Here is a 25,066-nt window from a genome sequence, read left to right on the forward strand (position 1 = left end):
TTGAAATGTACTTCTGCATCTACCACACCAGCGGCAAACGGTTAACGGCATTACCAGAAAGAAAATCCCTGAAGCTAAGATCGCGCTTTTATTGTGAAAACTGCAAAGGTAAGCCGGATATAGTTTTGTTACAACCATTAATTTGACTGACGTATTTAGGGGATCATGCTGCAAGAAGTTTGTCCAAACAAATGTTTCCTCTTTTTCACCTAATTATTCCCCCCCCCCCCCCCCCCAAGAAAAAAGGGTAAGTGACAAATTTTTACGCGTCAGCAGGCTTCATGTTCTCTCGTTTCATGTTTAGAGGTTATGATGAAATGTAACGGTATTAAGTTAGCATCAATGCTAACAGGCCTGACTTAACTGTACTACAAATACTCCAGAAAGTTCTCGGTGTAAAAATAAACAAAAAAAAAAACACGGTTAGAAAAAAAAGTCTTGCATTCAAAATATTACTGAAGTAGAAGGTCAGAAATCCTGGCAATAAAGTACCAAAAGTAACTTGTGCTACTCAACAATTTAAGAAAAAGTATTTTTGACCTCGTGTCTATTAATGCGTTAATGTTTTCGTTTATTTGACAGCTAGTAAATGTGGAGGTATTTAATTTGTGAATTTACTCTGACCCGTTAAAACCTTCTTGATAAAGTATATTTATTCATTAAATTTTGCATTGTTAATATTTGCCTCTGAGATGTGTTGGAGTAGAAAACGGAAATCCTGGAATAAATAAATAACATTTGTACTTTGTAAATATACTTGGCACCTTCCAGCAGTGTTTTTTTTTTTTTTTTTTTTTTTTTTTTTTTTTTTTAAGTTCTGATGTCATGATATTTTGTTGCAAAAGTTTGGCGAGGTTGGAGAAAAGTATTTTTGCTGTTTAAAAAAAAAAACAAACTTCACCAAATACCACTTTTTCAAACAAAACAGTGCAAATGCTTCCAGCTTTTGTTGAAACTTAACATGAAATATATTTTGAACATATCGTCTGCAATGAAATCGTAAGTCAAATGTGAATGTCACTGCTGTTTATTTTTTTCAGGTTGTACCATTTACCAAATGTTGAAAGAAACAAATGTGAAAAATTCAGTTCATAGTGTGTATTTTTAAGTATTGGGTTTATTAATTTTTTTTTCATCTTTTTTTGCTTTAACAGTGAAGACCAGGAGTTAATATAAGCTGAATAAATGTGTCTATCTCACAGGAGGGACAGTGGTGGACGTCTTGAAGAGGACACTAACACTTTTCAGGATGTCATTCCATTCAATTTACCATAACATAAAGGACACAACTAACTAATCACTTCTGATTGGCTAACTGATCGCTTCCTTGTAGCTGCCTCTTCAAACACAGAAATCGCACTCTGTGCATCAACGCCGTCGACATTAATTCCCCATACCGACCTCCTTCCTTTACCGCTGGATCCTTTTGAGGTCTTCAGCTTTTTAAACATTGTGAGGACCATGGCTCAACCGCTGTATCACCCCTGTACCTCCAGGAATAAAAAGCCAACTGAGGGGCAGGATGGATTCATGAGGTTACAGGCAGAAGAGATCCCTCAAGCGGCGTCTCTTCACCTTGGCTCTCAGACTTGCCTCAACTCCACTGGAGCTTCTTCTGGGCTGTCCACCACTGGAGGACTGTTCCATTCTTTAGTGAATCATTTGGTGACCACATCTGGTGAGACCAGTTCCACAGTTGACAAGGGAACAGACACATCAGCTATAGAAGATGAGAGTCCACAGGTGGGAAGTAAGGATATTAGTTTAACCAGCATTCAACATGAGGAGTTGATCTCCTCAGGCATAGATAAAATGTCATACCCTATGGCTTCCATCTCTGCTTCTGTGGAGCAAACCATTGGACAGCCAGACACGGACAATGGTAGTTGTAGCTTGGACTGGTTGTCTGACTACAAGACGTTCACTGCTGATAATTCATCAAAACATTTTATATCATTTTTCTCTAACTGTGAAAGTAGTGCTAATTCCTCCAGTAAAAAAGGAAGGGATATGACTGGCATTCCAGGGTTGGGAGATTCTGAAAATCCAGTTTCAGACCAACCTGATACCCCTCCTCAGCCCAATCAAAACAACTGTAGCCTTACACCAGATGCCAACATTCTTTCACATTTTGGACTTGATGAAGAAGATTTGGAACACCTCATCTCCTATCCCCAAGAGCTGCTCACCCACACAAACCTGCCAATCATCTTGCATCAAATCCGCCTTCAGAAGACCAAGCGTGCTGCATCTGTTCAGTCAAAAGCGGACACTGAATATTTTACCAGTAGAGGTACAACCACATTTGAAGGTTTAAGTAGTTCTACAGGATCAAGGATGCAGCAGAATGGAGTGTCATCTGCTGTTGACCAGTTGCACACTAGCGGATTTGGGGAATTTGAAGCTGCAAGTGGAGGAAGCAATATTCTGGTTCCAAATACTTACTCTGGTAATAATCCTAGCAACGAGCTACTACCAGATGATACATCAGCAGTAAAGTCCAGTCATTTGGAATCTTACCAAGATCAGGCAAGTTCTGTTACCAATATGAGTTCTGCTTACAGTTCACTATTGAGTTTTGAGAGCTCCACAACCCAGGGCCTAAAGAAGCCCTCCCAAACAGAAATTCAGCCGACATTCCAATTGATCAACTCCAGTGGTTTTCCTAAGAAAGACACAACAGGTACAATTGCCACGCCTGAATCTCCAAAATGCATTGTTTTGAGAGAACTGCAGGCTGACCACCAACCAACATTGAAAACCCAATCTGCACCGATTTGCTCAGCCCAATCTGGCACGATGGGCTTCGAAAGTAATAACGGCAAAGGTATGCAAGATCAGCGTACAATTCAAGGACGAGATTCAACCGATTGTAGACAGGAGAAGGGTGAGATTCAGCACAAGAAACCAAATTGCCCCACGAGTTTCTTTACCAAGAACCCTACCTCTCCGGATTCTCATATCCCTGATACTGTGGGTGTGTCAGGAGGCATGCCACGTGCAGGGTTTATCCCTTGGATACTAGCTGTTAATAATGTGCTACAACAGACAGTCCAAACGAAACAGAATGCTTCTGCAGCGCTGCAACCTTCTCACAGTCAGTTCCCAGAAAGGGTTTCTACCACCAAAGATTTGCCAACTCCGGCCATGATGTCCGACTGTGCAGGGGCTGTACCAAACCTCTTTCCACACACCTGTTCCCTGTGCAACACAGAATGTACTCAGTTTAAGGTGAGTTTGTGTTTATTTCTTTTAACTGTTAATGGTATTGCAAGGTTACTCGTTTATGGCGAGTTGGAAGAATGTTGATTTTTGGTATGGGTAGCTATTGCTGACATGTGAGACACATCGTATCTTCATCCTACGTTCAGTCTTTGACTAGACAGGATCTCCTTAGATTCTGACCTGAAGGACTGCTGCTGTAGTCTACCCACAAGTAATGTCTTGTGTTCTAGAACAGGTAAACACAAACATTGTTAATCAAGCCAGTTTGGAGTTGAGCAGGGAGAGGGGTGATGCTTAAGATATGGCCGAGTTTAAGAACTTCTGGTTCAACACATAGTTTGACAACTGTTAAACTGATATTAGTGAAATAGAAACTGATACAGTAAATTCATGCATTTTTTTTTATTATTTTTTTTAATTGCAGGATTGGCTCTCCCACAAGGACACTGGTCTTCACCTTCAGAACTGCAAACTCCTTAAACAGTCAGTTTTTTAAAAAATATTATTAATCCTGACCCTTAATGACATTTCTTTCCCGTTCGTTACTTTGAACAGTTGACCCCAAGTATTTAAACTCATTTACCTTCACCACCTCTACTCCGTATAACCTCACTGTACTCAATCATTCACATCTGACTTGTTCCGACTGATTTTCATTCCCCTTCTCTCCAGAGTGTCTCAACCTCTCCAGCCTAGTCTTAGCTAGTTCCACTACCAGTACAGATAACATTGTCATCGGCAAACATAGTCCTTGGAGACACTTGTCTGACTGCGTCCTTCAGCTTGTCTATCACCATCGCAAACAAGGAATGGGTCAGAACCCATCCTTTATGCAATTCCACATAAACCATGAATGCATCTGTCATTCCTACTCCACATCTCACTACTGTCATACTTTTTAAACAGTTTGGCCAAAACCTCCACTCCCCTTTACCCTAAACATTTCCATTTCTCCACTGATGTCATTTGGACCATCTACTTTTCCAGTCTTCATCCTCTTCATAGCTGTCCTTACTTCATCTTGACTAATCCTGATCATGTGCCACAACATTGGGGAAGAAATGGCTAAGGTTTGCATATTTTGTAATGTAATTTAGTTGTCACCAAACAGCTATGTGGCCTTTAATAAATAGACTTGTTTTCCCAGATACCCAGATTTGATTGGTGACAATGTGCAGGTGTCCAGGTAAAATCCTAAGTGTTTTCATTATCATTTATGAACTGGTATTTCACAGGTATTGTGTAAATGTCTTTAGTTATCACTCATCGATTTCATTTTTCATCTCTGCTCTCTCCAGTGTTGTATCTAAAGAGGCCAAGCCTTCATGCATTGTCTCCCCTCTGGTTTCCCTGCAACCTGGTCAGAAAGCCACACGGGAGATCTTATATTCATCCCGCTCACCTAGTCCTGAAAACATCCATGTTCCTCGTCATATGGAGGAGCAATCCACTAGTCGGAAATCTAATAGTCGGTCTCAGTCAAGGAGTAGCACCAGTTATAGTTCATGGTCTGTCATTTTTGACACGAAATGAACCTAAATCTTTCAGGAAATATAATAATCCATGTAGTATTTTAAAGCATTCATGGGAGGAAAACTTTGATGTTGCCTTGTCAGTCATCATAACTGCTTCCATCTGGTTTCATAGCAGATTGTCCACCAGGCCACATTGTGAACTTTGTTGCTTATCTCAATATCTGTTATTTTCGCAAATCAAGCTTTACTGTTTCTAGGCTTATTCAGTACTTGAACATGAAGATGCCTGCTGTCAATTTTGGTACGATCAGGATGAGTAATTATTGTTCTCATTATAATTTGGAACAGGTCTAAGACTCAGTCCCGCTCTCCACTTCAAGATTCTTCCTCTTCCTGTCTCTCAAGTACAAGCAGTCAGGAGAGACTATATCAGAAAAGGAGACGCACAGATAGCTCTCCGAGGAGGAGGAGCTGTGCCAGTAGCTCTCCGACGAGGAGGAGGAGCTGTGCCAGTAGCTCTCCGAGTAGCTCTCCGACGACGGGGAGACGCCAGAGCAGGTCGCCGGCAAGGGGGAGACGCCGGGGCAGGTCGCTGGCAAGGGGGAGACGCCGGGGCAGGTCGCCGGCAAGGGGGAGATGCCGGGGCAGGTCGCCGGCAAGGGGGAGACGCCGGGGCAGGTCGCCGGCAAGGGGGAGACGCCCGAGCAGATCTACAAGTAGGAGTAGCACGAGTCGATCGCCCACAAGGAGTCGCTGCACAAGCGGATATCCGACAAGGAACCACACGAGTCGATCTCCAAATTCAATAACTCATGAGAGAAATGGTAACAAGAGACACAAGAGCGGTGCTGAGAACAGTTACAAGAGATGGTCACCTAAATACAGGAGCAAAGCAGGACTTGACTACAAAATTTGCTCCTCACAAAGAAGGTCTCCACAAAGATGGAGCCACGAGAGAACATCTCGGCGAACAGCTAGCCATGATAGCAGTCAGGAGAAACCACCTCCAAAAAGGTGGCGCCACGAGAGGACATCTCGGAGAACGGCTAGCCATGACAGCAGTCAGGAGAGACCATCTCCACAAAGGTGGAGCCATGAGAGGACATTTTGGGGAACAGTTAGCCATGACAGCAGTCAGGAGAGACCATCTTCACAAATGGGGAGCCATGAGAAGATATCTCGGCGAACGGCTAGTCATGACAGCAGTCAGGAGAGACCATCTCCACAAAGGTGGAGCCACGAAAGGCAGTCCCCACAAAGGAGAATGGATAAACTGTACCTAAAGAGAAAGGTTTACAAGAGATTGTCACCTGAAACTACAAACACAGAGAGTAGGAGCAGTGGAAGCCAATCTCTACAAACGAACGGCCATGAACTTGAGTCTTTGAAAAGGGGAAGTCCTAAGCGGCGTTCTCCACTAAAGAAGAGCCACAAGAAGCAATCTCTGCAGAGGAAGCACCACAAGAAAGAGAGTCCCAAAAAACAATCTCCACAAATGAGCAAACATGACAAACGACTTTCCAAAGGGACCTCGCCCAGTAAACAGAAAAAAATGAGCACGGCAGAGAAACTGGCTAAAAAACTGCTGACACCAGGTTTGATGAAAATCATTTCAAAGTTGATGCTCAAATGTAATTTTGAGGCAAGTGTGAATGAACCAGGACTGAGGTTTGACCCATCTTGTACTTTCTCTTTAGCTCTCAAGGCCCTTGCTCAGCAGCCTGACGTAGATGCTGTGGTTGAAACGATGACTCCTGCCTTGATGTCAGAGCTAATCAAAATGACGGTCTTGTCCTCGTCCTCTTCTTCTCTCCCTGCAAAGAGAAAGAGATCCTCTTCTAAAGTAAAGAAAAAGAAATCAACCAAGTCATCCACAAAACTAAAGTGGAACAGTAAGACGAGTTCCTCCTCGAAGAAGGTACTCTCACGGGTTTACGTTTTGTTCATTGAAGCTCCGTCCAATAATGTGCAACACAAGGAAGTAGAAGTGATGTCTTAAAGTGAATAATTATAGAAGGAAGGGGGAAAAGGATGACCAATTGCAGTCTGTTCAGGAAACAGTCTAATAATTTTTCCTCTGTTCAGGTTGCTAAATCCTCACATCCAGCCCTGGTGAAGCTAAGGTGTGTTCCTGCTTCCCTCACTCATGAGGATTTGGTTGCAGCTGTACAGCCCTTTGCCAAAACCAAATCAGTTCTGTTCTTCCATTCCAAGCAAGATGTTCATCCAAGTTTACGAGTGGTCAGTTCTATATTGTTTAATCCCTTTTCTTTTTTGGTAAAACAACTCTAAAGTATTCTGCTGGCATCCGTCACTTACACTTTGTGATCGTCACTAAACGTAGTATATGCAGTACACATAGTGACCCAAGGAACCTGATTGATTTGGAGGTCACAAGGTCAAAGTAAAGGTCACTTGGGTGTACTTTGTAAAAAAAAATGTTGAGCACAATACCCTCTTTCCTAGTTGGCTTATTGACACAAAATCTTGTATGTGTGTTGGGCGTAGTAACCCCAAGCAGCTTACTGATTTTAAGGTCAAAATCTCTGAGACATACTTTGTGAAGGTCTCATGCAGAAAAGCATCATTTGTCAACAGTAGGTTTATCCAGGTTAGTGCAAACTGTGTCCCCGTCACCCCCACCACATATAGTTTCAATACCTTTTTGGGAAAAATCTTGTCTTGCAGTTAAGACTGTGTTTTGCTCTTAATTCAGAGTTGCTTGTCTCCTTTGCAGGCGCATGTGTATTTCAACAGGAAAGCAGATGCTCAGAAACTGAAGCGTATCAAGATTCTCACTATTAAAGGATATCAGATCCCCGTCAGCAAGAAGGTTGAATGTTTGTCTGTTCCTGATAACTATTTTGGCAGCATGCAGGTTAATACACCAGTAACATTTTTTTTTATCTATATGTAGGCCAGTGTTTCCAAAGCAAGAAAGAAGCTTTCACAAAAGTAAGACGAGTGTTTGTTTTTTTTTTGTGCCTAAACCACTACATTTTGTGCATTTAAATGGATATACAGTAGTGTTCAGAATAATAGTGCTATGTGACTAAAAAGATTAATCCAGGTTTTGAGTATATTTCTTATTGGTATATGGGAAACAAGGTACCAGTAGATTCAGTAGATTCTCACAAATCCAACAAGACCAAGCATTCATGATATGCACACTCTTAAGGCTATGAAATTGGGCTATTAGTAAAAAAAAAAGTAGAAAAGGGGGTGTTCACAATAATAGTAGCATCTGCTGTTGATGCTACAAACTCAAAACTATTATGTTCAAACTGCTTTTTTAGCAATCCTGTGAATCACTAAACTAGTATTTAGTTGTATAACCACAGTTTTTCATGATTTCTTCACATCTGCCAGGCATTAATTTTGTTGGTCTGGAACCAAGATTTTGCATGTTTACTAGTGTGCTTGGGGTCATTGTCTTGTTGAAACACCCATTTCAAGGGCATGTCTTCAGCATAAGGCAACATGACCTCTTCAAGTATTTTGACATATCCAAACTGATCCATGATACCTGGTATGCGATATATAGGCCCAACACCATAGTAGGAGAAACATGCCCATATCATGATGCTTGCACTACCATGCTTCACTGTCTTCACTGTGAACTGTGGCTTGAATTCAGAGTTTGGGGGTCGTCTCACAAACTGTCTGCGGCACTTGGACCCAAAAAGAACAATTTTACTCTCATCAGTCCACAAAATATTCCTCCATTTCTCTTTAGGGCAGTTGATGTGTTCTTTGGCAAATTGTAACCTCTTCTGCACATGTCTTTTATTTAACAGAGGGACTTTGTGGGGGATTCTTGCAAATAAATTAGCTTCACACAGGCGTCTTCTAACTGTCACAGCACTTACAGGTAACTCCAGACGGTCTTTGATCATCCTGGAGCTGATCAATGGGTGAGCCTTTGCCATTCTGGTTATTCTTCTAACCATTTTGATGGTTGTTTTACGTTTTCTTCCACGCGTCTGTTTTTTTTTTTTTGTCCATTTTAAAGCATTGGAGATCATTGTAGATGAACAGCCTATCATTTTTTGCACCTGCGTATAGGTTTTCCTCTCTCCAATCAACTTTTTAATCAAACTGAGCTGTTCTTCTGAACAGTGTCTTGAACGTCCCATTTTCCTCAGGCTTTCAAAGAGAAAAGCATGTTCAACAGGTGCTGGCTTCATCCTTACATGGGGGACATCTGATCACACCTGTTTGTTCCACAAAATTGACGAACTCACTGACTGAATGCCACACTACTATTATTGTGAACACCCCCTTTTCTACTTTTTTTACTAATAGCCCAATTTCATAGCCTTAAGAGTGTGCATATCATGAATGCTTGGTCTTGTTGGATTTGTGAGAATCTACTGAATCTACTGGTACCTTGTTTCCCATGTAACAATAAGAAATATACTCAAAACCTGGATTAATCTTTTTAGTCACATAGCATGACTATTATTCTGAACATTACTGTAAATCTGTATGAGGCAAAATTAAAGGTTGTGATGGTGAATTCGGGCTATGATTTTTGACTTGATTATCCTGATTCTCTGCTGTAAATCTCTTCACAGGAGTGATCCTGTCTCAAGTCCCTCCAAATGGAAAAGCAAAAAAATCAAACCCAGCAACAATAAGAAGCCTGCCTTGGGGTTCATGGCATCAAAATGCAGCAGAAGCAAGAAATGTTCTGAACCCAAGTCTGTTACCAGTCAGAAAAAAGCTGCTAAATCCCCAGTGAAATCTCCAAAATCCATCATTAAAGCAAAAGATTTGGTGTGTAAAGCCAAAATCATCTTAATGAGGAAGACCACCAAAATTAAGACGGAGACTGAGGAGGAAGTGACGACCATCTCTGTTGACCGCACACCAACTGCTCCTGATTGTCCACACGATGTTGATGACCTTGAAGAAAAAACGATGGCGAGTCCTGCACCTCGGAGTCCGGTGACAGCTGCGGACGGAGGCGCTGCGCCACCGACCAGTATGTTCGAGGCTTTTGATTTTCATGTTGAATAAAAGAATCTGTGTATGATCTCCATTTAAAACAATAAATAAATTGCATTGGATACATCTTTCATTTTTTTAGCGGTTATATATATGTTCTAGTAGTTGAAGGATAATCTTGCAAAATCTACAGGTATTTTTTTTTTTTTATTATTTTAAGATTCTGTGACTACAAAGTCAGAAATGGATGATGCTACCGCCATTAAAACCAACAACGCAGTCAGCGTGGACTCTTCTCCATGTGAGGCGACACTCATCGCAGCACCAAAGCAGTCGGAGGCGGAGTCCGCGTGTTGGTCCAATGCAGGTGCATGAGAGAAGTTGTTTACGCAGATGATTCAGTGTGAAACACGTGAGGAAATGGAAGCTTTCGTGTTTGTTGCCTCTTTGTGTAGCTTGGGTTGAGTTCTATTTTAAATGGTTTGTTGAAACGTGTGAACAGAGTGCAAACCTGGTGCTATTAGAAATAGATTGCATATTTTTATGAATATTCATGAGTTTAATTTGACCTTTTTGTCCCTCCCTCTCTCTCCTTTTTGTCTCTTGTAGCTATTTTGAAGACAGAAGTGGTTCCATTGGATGTAGGTGTATTCCTAATATTTTTGTTTTTCCACATCATGCGATTTTAACTAAGAGTTGGACTAACAGTGGCTACTAGGTGCCTGCAGTTGGCAACAAACAAGTGACACTTTATGGTGTTGGTGCATGTGAAAAGATGCCAGAAAGGGAGCCTCACCTGTGTCCATCAGAACCCAGTATTTCGTCGTGGAACACGCAGTAGCTGCTGGTGGATATTTTCTGGATCGGCTCATTGATGGACTCCATTAACCCTGTGCCCTACTTATCCAAACTGAGTTGAACAGTTAGCTGGGGTGTGACCACCTTCTTCTTATACTGTATATGGAGAATTATCCAAGAGTGCTTTGGAACTGAGGACCTATTTGGGAGACGAGGGGCCCTGACCACCTCCATCATCATAGTCCAGACCAAATATTCAAAGTAGAAAAGGTAGAATTCAATCTGTAAAGCGAGCTGTGAGCTTTTCATCTGCAGGTTTTTTTTTTTTTTTTTTTTTTGTAGCAGCTACGACTCGTCCTCACCTCTTAAAGCGCGGTGATAACAGCACACCACCTTTATTTAGAGCTGAGCTGAGCAGCTCCGTATCTGCACGTTAAAACAGCTGATCCTCCGCGACGCGTCAACAACTAACACTATTTTTCACTCAAATGCACCTAAACTCTTTCTGAGGACCACATGATGTGAAAACGCAATAAAACTTTCTGACCTGTAAATCTGGTCATGTTTTCTGCATAAATGTTATCCATTCTTTGTGCTCAAATGCCAAAGCAGGGGCGAATCCAGATGGAATGGGGGGCTTGGGGCAAGGATGCCCCCCTCTCACAACACCCCTAGATTAAAGGTCCAGTTTTGAAGCCTTTTTTACTACAACTACTAATACTACTTAAAATAATAATTTCGACAAGTAAAATGTTTAGAGAAAATTTAAATGTTAGAAAGAATTTAATAGTTACATTTATTAACAATGTAGGTTAGAAATTACAAGTTTTACTGTTACAGTGCTGTCAGCAGTTAAATAGGAAGTCAAGAAAGAGGTCTTTATTTTACTTTTTATAAAATAAGTATATATTTTTATAGAAGTCAAGAAAGGGTGACTATAAAGTGAGGCCGGGACCACTACGGCCATGACGGTAAATGAAGGTTAACTTCAGCTATTGATGAACAGCAACCTAACTTGTTCATAAATCAGACATCTGTGTCTGAGAGAGACATTCTGATCTTCTTGTCCGAAGTAAAGTGCTGTCTAACTGGGTCACTCAGATATGAATTAAGGTTGGATATTATTTTCGTTCGTGCTAACTGTCAGTCACGTAACCTAGCCTAGCAATGTAACCTGTGCAAATGGTGTGCATGGCTAGCTACCATGCTGTCGCCACCAGGTTGTTTATTTCTTTATTCTATTTGTGTGACGGTCGTGCATCGGTCATACGAAGTATGCTGTTTTGCACAGTCTGCGGTGCGGTGGCATGGTATAACGGTGTAACTGTCTAAAATGTATTTTCCCAAGGCATAATTTCACATACCTAACATTTTACTTTAAATTGAGTCATTCTCTAAGTTGATTAGCAACACAAATTGGTAATAAAAGAAATCCTTGATGTTACTTGTAGCTTGTAGTGAGATAGACAACTGTCTCCATCTTGTGGCCTTTTTGTGTATTGTAGTTTCAAAAGTTCAACCTTTGTATCCAGTCATTGATCCAGTCATCCAGTCATTTCTTGCTTTATATGATGAATTGTATCACACAAGTAATGATATATTATTTATAGTGTAGCCTACAGTATTTCTATAACAAATGTTTTTATATAATTTCTATTTCTAAATTTAAGTAACAAGGCTGAATGAAATGACGGCTTATGTCTAAAAAGTGACCTACTGTCAATAGATCGTACTTTTGATAAGGCTATGATAACTGTATTTCGGGAGAACTTTTCATAATGCTTCTTATAGTGTTAAAATGTATGTGTCTCCTGGTGCACATTGATCGGTTAAGGGACCAAAAAAAAAAACACACTGTTACAGCAGGCTTCATTTTTTTCCCCTTTGATACCTGGTGGTGGCCTGGTCTTGGGCCCGGCCTGAAAAATTTCCCCAGTCCAGCCCTGGGTAAAAGGTCAACATTCACCCCAAACATGCATCTTCTGAGGTCCCCCCATTCTGGAATTGCCCAGGCAACATCAAATTTACCAAAGGTCAATCAGTGAAATGTCAAAATCGAAGTACCCCGCCCCCCCACTCTGACGTGCACCAAAGTTATGGCACCTATGGAGATGGATTCTAGAATTGGCCAAAAGAGATCAAATTTGACGAAGGCCGTTCGTTAGTGTCAAGGTCATTGGGGTCAAATATCAGACTGCAGTAACTGTTACTCTCCACACCTGTGGGTATCATCACCTCGTCATTTTAATTGAGGATTTGTCGTATTCAGCTCATACATGTATTATGTTAGTCACGGATGTCAAATTCTTTTACTTTGTCATTTGTCAATTCTTATTTTTTGTCATTTGCTTTGTTTAATTTTTGCCTGTTATTTGGGGAATCTTTTGGAATTTTTGGACATCTTGTGCTCAGCAACAATAATGAGGCCTGAATCGTCAACCCTATCCTTCCTTAAGAGCAACCTAACCATCTGTCTTTGACCTATTGATTTGCTGCTTTTGTGGCAATGGCCCTAAATGTCCACCTTCAGTTCTCAAGTCTTCCACCCCACATCATCTGTGATTTTACCACAGAAACTGTCATGGCATCTTGTATTTTACCCCACGTGGGTCAGCATTCTAACTTGTTTCCAAAGGTGGTGAATTTTGATCAGATTGGTGAGATGATACTCTGAATCCCTAATTTGAGTACTAACAAATGTAATTAAAGGGCTACCTAACAAAATGTTTTTTTTTTTTTTTTTTTGTTTTTTTTTTTTACTTAAATGATTAAAAAAGGAGGGACTACACCTCTAATGATGATACTGTTTATTGTAAATGTGGCAGACTTCCAGATTGTCTTGGCCAGGGTGCTCTTATAATGACTGTTAGCATCCTCTGCCTTCTGGTTCCCCTTCAGAACGTTACAGAGCTCGAGAGTCTGCGCGAGCGGCTGCTGATTGTCGAGATCTGCAACACGTCACTGGATACGGTCAGAGTTGTCAAGGAAATGGTGACATCTATCGCACCTGTCATCAGGATTCTGCCCCTCGCCAACAGGGTATGTGTGAAAACATCACACAAACGCACGCAACATGGCGTATCTTCCAAAAATTCACGAGATGTGATTCGGTGCCCCTGTACCAGTGGTGGTATTGATCATTTTTAATGTTTTTCCATTCAATTACATCTTTTTTTGGGACATAAAAATCACTTTCTTTGTGTGAATTTTCTTTTGTACATTGGAGTCCAGTGAGTAGCGGGAAACGTCTAAGCTTTAACAAACTTCTGTGATGATGTTCAGATCATGAAGGAGTAGCCAGGAGTCACACAAGTCGATGCAAAGAGATTTATTTTTGTTTGAAGCAGATCAGATGTCTGGAGAAGACTGCAATACAGCATGCACTGTACCCACCAGGGTCCCCCCCAAACTCCCCTAAAAAAGTAGTAACTTTGAAGTTACTTTACACAGTTACTTCATTGGCACCTGTGGACAACTTATCAGCAAATGTTGAATGTAACTAATAATCTAAAGATATTTTTAAGATTGAGTACTCAGAAAAGTATTAGTTACTTTTGAGTACCCAAGTTGGATTACTAGTTACATTACTTATTAGTTGCAAGTTGTCGGCAGCTGCTAATAAAGTAACTTTTCAAAGTAACTGTGGCAACGCTATTCCCAGAGACTCATTTTAAGGACCTCAGCCATAATAGAAGTTATAAAACAGATCTGGCCTTTAGCTAGTCAAGGCCACGATTGGATGTTTATTCGTAACTTGGAGAAACACAAAGTGGTGTATTATCAACAAAAGACAGGAGTATGACCCTGAGCAGGGCACATTGTGCTCTACAGATGTGAGGAAAACACAGACTTCACAGTTGTTGAGAAACTTGGCCCTGATCATGTAGCCTGGTGTCTGAATCAAGTTTTGTTAAATCAAATTTCAAATACAAATTTTAATTGCATGGACTGTTTATTTTTCTCTCTCTCTCTCTTTGTGGTTCTACTACAGATATGCATTGAGATGGTCAGCTCCAGAGGTCTAACTAAGGTGTTGGACACCTACAGAGGTTACTCGCCTTCGGTTCGTGAGGACTGTGTAACCTGGTATGTGTCTGTTTTAAATAACTTGTATGGTTCACATACAGCCCCCCGTGGGGTCCAGATATTTAGAGACTTTTTCTTTTCTCATTACTTTAATTTCTGAGTTGGTCGTTCTTCTCTCTATGCAGGACTACAAATGTTGGACGTTTTGAGAGGTATGTTAGTGTGAAGTCGACTGTGTGTGTGTGTAGTCTGGGAGCTAGCTAAAATTTAATTCACATATTGAGTACAAAAGGTTTGTGGTATGGAATTGTTAGATTGATGGCTGGGGACCAAAAAAATGCAACTCTTAAGTGACACTTTTGGGGACACCACCTGGGGGAGCTGCCGACAGACCCTTCAGAAATTGGGTTTTTAACACATCTCTGAGTACATTCATCAATCCTGTTTTAAATGACTCCCTGATAGGGAAGGAACAACATGATATACTTCTTTAGCGGTTGCCATGGAGACAAGTCCATTTCTGAGTGACCAGTAGAGGGCGCCCCTGCAACATTTAAATCACATCTTGAGTACATCCATAAAACTGGTTTAAAATGTTCCTTGGGTCCAACTGCATCCATAACAATCCATCTGAGTTGTCACTTTTGGGGATTAACCCATTTCTTTGGGGGTCAAATGTGATCGTGGAGCGACCACGCCCACATCTCATTTTAAAGCACACACAATGTACATCCTCAAAACATGTGCTAAACTGTTCTCTGGGGTGTCCTTAACCAATATGTAGACTTCTGAGTTGTCACTTTTGGGGATAAACACATTTCTGAGGGGGTCAAATGAGACAAAGACATGCATTGCTTAGCTATAATACACAGTAGTGACCTCAAAGTCTTCTATGGTTTGTTTACCATGATCACATTTGACCCCTCAGAAATGGGTTAATCCCCAAAAGTGACAACTCAGATGGATTGTTATGGATGCAGTTAGACCCAAGGAACATTTTAAAACAGGTTTTATGGATGTACTCAAGATGTGATTTAAATGTTGCAGGGGCGCCCTCTACTGGTCACTCAGAAATGGACTTGTCCCCATGGCAACCGCTAAAGAAGTACATCATGTTGTTCCTCCCTATCAGGGACTCATTTAAAACAGGATTGATGAATGTACACAGACCTGTTACAAACCAATTTCTGAAGGGTCTGTCAGCAGCTCCCCCTGGTGGTGTCCCCAAAAGTGTCACTTAAGAGTTGCATTTTTTTGGTCCCCAGCCGTCATCCTAACAATTCCATACCCCAAACCTTTTGTACTTGAGATGTGAATTAAATCTTAGCTAGCTCCCACATTATGTGTGGGTGTGTGTGTGTGGGAGCGGGGGGGGTACGCTTGGGTGGATTTCTCAAGCGTGACTTTTCATTGTGACTCTGTTGGCCATCTTGTTGAGTGCAGTGTCAGTTTTAAAAAAAAAAAAAAAAAAAAAAAAAAACAGGAACTCTATTTAATCTAATTAAAACCATCTTATTTTGCAGTGTGGACGAGTTACATCAGCGTCTACAAAACTCCACTGACATCCCCATAAATCTAAACACATCCAAGGACGTTCTTGAAGCCTTACCATCATCTGTGAAGTTGCAAACTCTGCACAAAAACAAGGAGCTGCTTCTTCTGCAGGAACTGCTCAGTTTAGAATGGACAGAACAGGAGCAAGTGACGGAGGATCAGGAGAAGAAAACGTTCAAGGAGCTGTGCACATTTGAGGAGCAGCAGAATATAGAGCAAGACCAGGAGCAGAGGTTGGAGGAGCAGGGGATGTCGGAGCAGGACCAGGAGCAGTGGTTGGAGGGGCACCGGATATTGGAGCGGGACCAGGAGCAGCAGATGTTGGAGCGGGAACAGGAGCAGCAGATGTTGGAGCAGGCGCAAAAGCAGCAGACGTTCGTGCAGGAGCCACAACAGACAAATAAAGAGGCATCTCCTCCAGCGTCCTCCACTGTAGAACTTCCTGGTTCTCACATTCCCACCATCAGCACATCTTTAGATGCTATGCGACGTCCAAAGCTAAGCTCTGTTGTGCATCAGAATTTAATTCTTCCTTCAGCTGCACTGAAACCAGTTCAGGGCCCAGTGCACATTGGCAAGATGTTGCCACTTTCTAACCATAAGCCCCAAGAATGTTTTCCAACTCCGGTCATGATGTGCGACTATGCCGCTGTCACCCCCAAGAACTTTCCACACAAATGCTCCCTGTGTAACATGTGGTGCACTAATATGAAGGTGAGTTCTTACTTGCTGTTCTTATGGAAGTTTAAAAAAAAATCACCATGCATCCAAATCAAACTGATGTGGTTCAGTTGGCGTGAACACACCCAGACTCGAGAACCGTAGTCCTCTTCTGATATACTCACTGAAGCTGGCTTTCTCTTCCGCACTTCCACTGCTAGGTCTGGCTCCTTCACCAGAACTCCAGCTTTCATCTTCAGAGCTGCAAATCTCTCCGGAAACGGTCAGTTTTTTCCAGTTTTGGTCTTAATTACTCACCGATTGGCTAACTTTATTAATTCAGTCTGATTGAAGAGTTATTTCTGACATCTTGCAGATGTCTGTTCTTCTTTGATTTAATTGTACGTACATATTTAATGTCAAAACTACGGGATGAAGTTATTAAGTACTGGAAGTGGTTCCTGTGTGTTGCGCATGTAGCTCAGTTGGTCTACCAGTACATAGACCTGGGTTTAGACCCCCCCAAATCCATGGACCCAATGAGAATGAGTAATTGATAAAACTACCCATGTTACTGTTAACTTGAACTTAACCCTGCAACTGATCTGTCCGTCATCACCTGGAAGTCACAGCCTTCATTAGCATGAAAACCCAGCTGAAAAAGCTAATTGTTTTAGTCCGTTATTAGCTTTATTTGTTACTGACAACTTGTACTTTTTGCTATACTTATATGTTTGACTTTTTCCCAACTCCAGATACCCACTCTGGGGCGGAGATGTAAAATGCTTAACCAGGTAACACACTCGGTATTTCAACACGTGCCCTTCATCCTGCTTGACTTTCATTTTCCGTTCTCAATGTTAATTTGTTTTCTGTTGTGACTTCCCCCCCCAGTTTTGCAGGCAGTCAAGTTCACTCCAAGAAATCGTACCAGAAATCCAGGTCTCGAAGCCGATCGCGTTCTCGCTTGCCAAGCCCCACCCACCACGTCTCGGGCAATATAAGGGAAAATTGCAGCAGGTACTGCATTCACCGTGCCACCAAAAGACACACTCTGTTTTGTGTTGTATTAATGTTATAGTGTTGGTGAAGAGAAAACGTTGGTCGAACTTTGTGTGCTCTTCAAACCTGACACCTGCTGCCAGCAGCACCCCCTACAGTTGGTCATATTGATGAAAGAATAATTTGAACTTTGTTGTTGTTTCACACACTTTTTCTTTTTTTGCTTTACAGTCGTCACTCGTCTCCTTCAAGCAAGTGCGAGACACAATCATCCCAGAAGACGTCGCACAGCCGTGTAGCAACACTGGCTAAAAAGCTACTAAAATCATCAGGTCAGAAAAAAATCAAAATGTTCTTCTTGTAGCACAGCCTAGTAAAGTATATAAATGAACACATTAACTGTCCTAATCAGAGAAAAAAACTTTCTATTTTTCCACAGAGAAACAGCGTAAACACGAAAGACGTCAAGGTCACTTATTATGTAGGTTAGCAACGTTGTCATTACGCATTGGTGTGGTTTGATCATTCCAAACATCGCATTAAACTATGAACCGGACCTTCCAGTTTATGAATTATGGTGTGGACGGGATTTGCAGATCGCATAAATGTGGGAGTTGTTTGCAGAGCTCACAAATGTGGGCGTGGCATCCGTCATAGCTGTTGGCATCCGTTTATTCTGATATCTCAAAAACTGTCTATAACTTATTTTCTAATTTGGCAAGGGTGTAATATGGGTCATTGACATTGTTCTAGTCTAAAAAAAAATCGTATTCGTAGATTTGTTCGTTTGGAAATGGTGGCCATTTTTATGCTGAAAATAGCCATTTTGAGCACTCAAGGCAATTTTCTCAAAAACTAACTTTTTTTCTAATTTGTCAAGGGTGTAATATGGTTCGTTAACATATTTCACGTCAAAACATTATAGTCATAGATTTGTTTTGAGCTGCAGCCATTTGTATGCCAAAAACAGCCAATTTGGGTATTTGGACCCATTTCAGAATCAGAAGTTTATTGCCACTGCCAATGAACAGGATTCACAGACTAGGAAATTGCTTTGATATAATGGTGCAGCATTAAGCAGAAAGCAATATAAAATGCTAAGATAAAATATAAAATATGTGCTAAAATAAGATAAAATATGAAATATGAAAGGCTGTGTGCAACAGAAAAACAGTGCGGTGGGAGGAGTGCAATTAAAAACCAAAGTACATTTGTCTAAAGTGACCCGTGATAAAATGATAAAGTGACAGAGTTAAGGTTAAGGTGACTGAGTTATGAAGTGTTCATGAGTCTAACGGCAGAGGGGAAGAAACTGTTCTTATGGTGGGAGGTTGTGGTCTGGATGGACCGTAGCCTCCTGCCCGAGGGGAGTGGTTCGAATAGATTGTGTGCAGGGTGAGAAGAGTCCTGGAGACGTGCAGGTCGTGGAGAGATGGAAGGCTACAGCCGATCACCTTCTCAGCAGAGGCCACAGTGCGCTGCAGTCTGGGTGATGGTGGTGCCGAGGAAGTGGTGACAGTCCACAGTGGTGATGGGGCTGTTGGTGAGGGCAAGGGAGGGCTGTGGCTTTCCTGAAGTCCATGATCATCTCCACTGTTTTCTGGGCGTTGAGCTCCAAGTTGTTGCTGCTGCACCAGGTCACCAGCCGGTCCACCTCCCTCCTGTAGGCAGACTCATCCCCATCCGAAATGAGTCCAATGAGGGTGGTGTCATCCGCAAACTTGATGAGCTTTACGGAGTCGTGGCTGGAGGTGCAGCAGTTAGTGTACAGGGAGAAGAGCAGAGGGGAAAGGACACAGCCCTGTGGAGATCCTGTGCTGAGAACCCGAGTGTTCGAGACATTTTTTCCCAGCCTCACACACTGACTCCGGTCCGTCAGGAAGTCTGTGATCCACCTGCAGGTGGAGTCGGGCATGTGGAGCAGAGAAAGCTTGTCCTGGAGCAAAGCCGGAAGGATGGTGTTGAATGCAGAGCTGAAGTCCACAAACAGGATCCTAGCGTAGGTTCCTGGGGAGTCCAGGTGCTGCAGGATGGAGTGCAGGGCCAGGTTTATGGCGTCATCTACAGACCTGTTGGCTCTGTAGGCAAACTGCAGGGGGTCCAGGAGGGGGTCGGTGATGGACTTCAAGTGGGATAAAACCAGGTGTTCGAAGGTCTTCATGACTACAGACGTGAGAGCCACAGGCCTGTGGCTTAGGGAGGGCAGCAGTGAGAGAGGGGAGGTCCAGAGTGTTTGAATATCCAGTTGTGTGGGGAGTGGGGAGGTGCGAGTCCTTGTCTTCAAAGCATGAATAGAAGACGTTCAGGTCGTTGGCCATCTTCAGGTTGTCAATAGAACAAGGTGCTTTAGGCTTGTAGTTGGTAATCTCTTTCAAGCCCCTCCACACAGAGGCCGAGTCGTTGGCAGAGAACCTTTGCTGCAGACGTGAACTGTACATGGATTTAGCCTTTGCCACCTCCTTGCTAAATCTGTACTTTGTATCTCTATAGCTGTCTCTCTCTCCTTCTCTGAAAGCCACCTCTTTCTGCTGACGGAGCTGCCAGAGTTTAGGTGTGAACCAGGGCTTGTCATTGTTATATCTCACCCTGGTGCGCTGTGGGATGATGCTGTCTTCACAGACGTGAATATATGACGTCACAGTGTCCGTGTAGACATCTAGACTGTCTGTTGAAGCCTCAAACATATCCCAATCCGTAGCGCCCAAGCACGCGCGTAGCTCCTCTACAGCTTCATTGCTCCACACTTTAGATGTCCTCACAACAGGTTTAGAGAGTTTTAGTCTCTGTCTGTACGTGGGGATCAAGTGGACCATCACGTGGTCTGAGAGTCCCAAAGCTGCACGGGCCACTGCACGGTAGGCGCCACTCACTGTCGTGTAACAATGATCTAACGTGCTCCCTTCTCTGGTCGGGCATTTAACAAACTGTTTGTATTTTGGTAATTCCTGACTGAGATTCCCTTTGTTAAAATCGCTGAGAATTATAACAAGGGAGTCCGGAAAGTCTCTCTCCACGCTCATAATCTGATCCGCGAGCGCGTGCTCGGCCTGTGCACATCCGCGCTCGGTGGGATATACACGGAGCAAAGTATGAAGGAGTTAAACTCACGTGGAGAGTAGAACAGTCTGCAGTTTATGAGGAGATATTCCAGAGAGGGAGAGCAGTGTTGGGAGATCAGTCACATTGGAGCACCAGGCGTTGTTGATATAGAAGCAGAGTCCTCCACCTCTTGTTTTTCCACCGGAGAGTGCTCGGTCTCTGTATGCGCGGAGGAGTTGGAATCCCTCTAGTTGGAGCGCACAGTCCGGTGTCTGTGCATTTAACCATGTCTCCGTGAAGCACAGTACACAAGATGAGGAGAAATCTCTATTCTTCTTCATCAGCAGTGCCAGCTCATCCATTTTGTTGCCGAGTGAGTGGACGTTGGAGAGAAATATCCCAGGTAGGGCCGTGCGTGTGCCCCTTTGTCTGAGGCACACGAGAGCTCCAGCTCGTTTTCCTCTCCGCCGGCGTTTCACTCTTTTGGCCAAAAAGTGAACCAGTTCAGCTGCAGGCACTAAAAGAACTGGCGTAATGTCCGTGGGTGTTGATGATCTGATGTTTAGAAGCTCTTCGCAGGTGTAGGAGCATGATGACACACGATTTACGCACAAAAACAGACAAAACAGGGAGCACCAGAATACCAGGGCGCCTTCACGTGGCGCCATCTTGGAAGGGTGGATTTTAGATTTTTCTCAAATGGGCCAAAAAAGTTTCTTTGAATTAAACAAGTGCACAATATTTCTTGTTGACATTTTTTCCTATCCCAAATTTATTTGCGTAGATTCGTTTGTTTGGAAATGGCAGCCGTTTTGATGCAGAAAATGGACATTTTGCTTTGGGCTTTCATTGATCCGGTAGCCCACAGGCCCCTTGGCACTCTAGTTTATTTATTGTAATCTGTTTCTCAGCTTCTTCAGGCATATTGTCACAAATTTTAAATGTTGCCTGCATATTCTACAATTACCTTGTCATTATTATTCTCTTATTTAAATGTTCAGATCTTATTATTGTCATGTTTTATCACTTTAAAGTGTGATGAGTAACTCTTCGGTTTATTTTTTTTATTTTTTGTGCCTCCTGTAGCCGCACAGTCGCTTTCGTGCGACTCTAACCTTGAGGCCGTGGCTGAAACTTTGGCTCCGGTCTTAATGACAGAGCTGGCCAAGTGGAAGCCCTCCTCCTCTTCTGTGCCCTCCTTGCCCACAGGTGGACCGTTGTCTGCAAAGAAGAAGAAGTTGGTAACATCATCTTCAAAGGCAAAGTCTAGCAAGAAAGTGGAAAAGGGGGAAGAAGTAGCTCTGTCATCTGCCATAAAAGCTTAGAAGACCAAACTGAGCCCTCAGAGTATTGAATGGGTTTGGGACAAATTAACCAGTCTGTTATTACTTTTCATCATTCAGTTAATGAGTCAACAAAATCCTCAGTTGTAGGATGTCTTCAAATATAATACAAAATAATAAGAAAAAATTTGATGGATTTGACGTCACGGTTAATTTTTTTTTTTTTTAGAACATGCAAAAAAAAAAAAAAAACTCAGTGGGAGCTGCTTCTTTCATATTATGCTTCAAACATGATCGTATATTCAGTCATCTCACTTTTTAGTGTGTATATATAAGTTGTATAAACAAAGCGTAAGAGTTACAGCTGAAAAAGCCAAAAACAATAATAAGACCTGAAACACACTACAAGCGCTGCATGTTGAGTTTCAGTGAGGTGGCTACACGTTCCACACTCCCTGTATACAGGAGGCTTCCCAGAGGTGTGTTTTTCATAGGGCAGCTAAAATAGATGTAAAACAATCTGTAGACAATAATTTGGACATAATACTGACATTAAACACATTTTACTGAAGTTTCTCACTGAGGAAATCACAGACATGAAAAATATAAATACAATTTAAAAAAAAAATTATGGAAAAAGTCACTTGACTGCTGTTTTACGAGAAGTCACTTTTCAAATGCCCCCAGTTAAACTCAGGTGGAGCTCTGCGACCCACAGGATCCAGATTATGCTGGATCAGCAAACCTAGCCCGGGAAAAAAACAACAAAAAAGACGTGCACAAGCTGATTGTGTGCCGTAAAAATCACTTCCAAAAATGGTCACAGAAGATGCACTGAGGAGAAGTCACAATCAAAGACAATGTGAAAAGATTTAACAGCGATGCACATGAAACACTGGTGGTGAGTTCCAAGCGTAAACGACTGTAATATGCTGAATGTTAATTCTCTTGAATGTAAAGTTCTGTTTGCTTTTCAGTTTTTCTTGTTTTGATATGCAAGTTGTATTTCTTACCTGACAAAGCTGGGAAAAAATGTGTATCGCGTAAGTGTACATGTAAAAGTGTAACTTAACTTTTTTTTTTAAAATATCTGTTATGTGCATATTTTTGTGCCACCTTGGAAAAATATTTACACCTCTTACCAAATATCTTTTAAGTTGAATGCAGCAAAACTTTCAGCTATGACTGTGAAGGGTAAATGTGAAGTTTTGGGTGTGCCCTTCATGACTGACTTTGATAATAAATGACTGCACCAACACTTTATTGTGCTTTCATTTCAGACATTTGAGCTCCACATCTAAGTTGGTTGCCGGATACTGTTTAAAACTGTTAGTAATGAATCGTGGGAGGAAACTGAAGTACATACATGACTGATAATCTCGTTTCTTTTGTCAGAGTGCACTGGAGATCAGGTGCCATTGTTCATTTTCACCCACTGAGACATCTGATGCTGAAAGTAATCAACTTGAAACAGTCTTGCAGCATTTGTACAAATGTGTTTTTCAGCTGCAAGACAGGCCTGGTGGGAGTTTTTGTAAGGAAATGGCGACACACAGTGGAGATGTTTGGAATTGCAGTCCTGGTCGCAGCATGATTCAAGTATTTTGCAGGAGTGCGAATGTAAAAAAAAAAAAAAAAACACCTCGTGACTTGGAGGTTTAACAGTCATGTGTAGAATCTTTCATTCCAGATGTCTAATTTGTGGCTTATGGCAGGTTCCACTGACTTTGCAACAGTGCACAAAGTATGGGATTAAATATATTTTTAGATGTAATTTTAATCATGTGTCTCATCATTCATTCTTGTAGTTCTCCTAAATCTCCCTAAATGCCTGTATCTCTCAGTTGTCCCTCATTCCCACTGTGGACAAATGCCCACAGACAGGCACATTTTTCTGGCCTACTCAAACCCATTGTCTGCCAGAATGTGTTGTTTCAGTTCTGCTGACTGTGACCAAAACAGAAAGGGTTCTGTGGGAAATCTCTCCAGTTGCTGATGCGGACTCGCATCGTTTATAGGGACAAAAATATGCTGAAGACAAAATTTTAAAGCATGCTTTTTACCCAATTTTTTGATAATGCACTTTAAAAAAGACATTTAAATATTCAGACCACTAAACAGCATCATCTGTCCCTGCATTATGCTATATAAAGTTACTTAAGAAAAGAAATTTAACAATGATCTGGATGCTTGAAATGCAGCGTTAAAGATTTGAGCGCCACCAGAGGGCGCGCTGACGTACGGCACGCGCTGCACGGCACGCGCTCCTCGGCAGCACCCGAACAATTGTGTTAGCCGATTAGCTACTGACGACAAATCAAACTTTAGTAAAACACTCGCAGTATCGTTTCAAGCCCCCAAAAGACGACAAATAAACGAAGAGAAAAGAAGCAAGAGGCGGGTATGTACAGAAATAATGACAACTATGGGTGAGAATCTTAACGTTTTAGTAGAGTGCCGCTTAGCTTGACAGCAGGTTAGTAGCGGATCAACTAGCTGTCATAAATATTCATGCAGAAATATTCATAAAAAAACATTTTACTCAATAAAAGTTTACTTGTAATTTAAACCGTTTATCTTTTCTTATCCTCCAGGAGAAATGAGCTTTTTTTAATTAATACCGTCATGGCTTACTGTGATTGGCTTAGCCACTAATGACATGATCTGATTGGCTGAGCTAATGGGGATTTCTCGCCACACATAAACAAAAATAAGTCTCACTAGCCCCTGGCGTCTAAATACACGTTTACTATCAGATGAAAAATTTGTAGATAGGGTCTCCAGCCAAATTGATGTTTTTGAGTACCAGCAGGACCCCTGATGTCTCTGCGTCGGTTCTATGGGAGAAGCTGAAAGCTTACATTAGAGGTCAAATTATCTCTTAACGTAAGTCACGATAGAAGGGTGAAGAGGGAGAGATTGGTTACCTTAACTAATCACATTACCCATTTAGATTCTGTATATGCCGCTTCTCCAACTCAGGATTTATACAATGAATGTCTTACGGCTCAGTCAGAATTTAATACATTGGCTGCGGATCGTGCGGTTGTTACT

At 41.9% G+C, this 25,066-nt stretch overlaps 1 protein-coding gene across 1 annotated transcript; it reads left to right on the top strand.

The window, feature by feature from the left end:
- The first annotated feature begins 1,120 nt into the window (after positions 1 to 1,120).
- Positions 1,121 to 23,138, top strand: LOC117505251. Its single transcript, XM_034164859.1, has 19 exons — positions 1,121 to 3,231; positions 3,650 to 3,708; positions 5,049 to 6,295; positions 6,398 to 6,618; positions 6,786 to 6,941; positions 7,438 to 7,533; positions 7,618 to 7,655; positions 9,278 to 9,687; positions 9,871 to 10,017; positions 10,260 to 10,291; positions 13,347 to 13,487; positions 14,440 to 14,534; positions 14,660 to 14,686; positions 15,998 to 16,742; positions 16,910 to 16,971; positions 17,444 to 17,482; positions 17,583 to 17,708; positions 17,922 to 18,022; positions 21,816 to 23,138. Exons 1-19 carry the CDS (start codon positions 1,462 to 1,464, stop codon positions 22,052 to 22,054), a joined length of 5,751 nt encoding a protein of 1,916 aa, XP_034020750.1. The 5' UTR covers positions 1,121 to 1,461; the 3' UTR covers positions 22,055 to 23,138.
- The last annotated feature ends 1,928 nt before the right edge of the window (positions 23,139 to 25,066 follow it).

Source organism: Thalassophryne amazonica, chromosome 23, assembly GCF_902500255.1.
Source record: "Thalassophryne amazonica chromosome 23, fThaAma1.1, whole genome shotgun sequence".
Taxonomy (NCBI): domain Eukaryota; kingdom Metazoa; phylum Chordata; class Actinopteri; order Batrachoidiformes; family Batrachoididae; genus Thalassophryne; species Thalassophryne amazonica.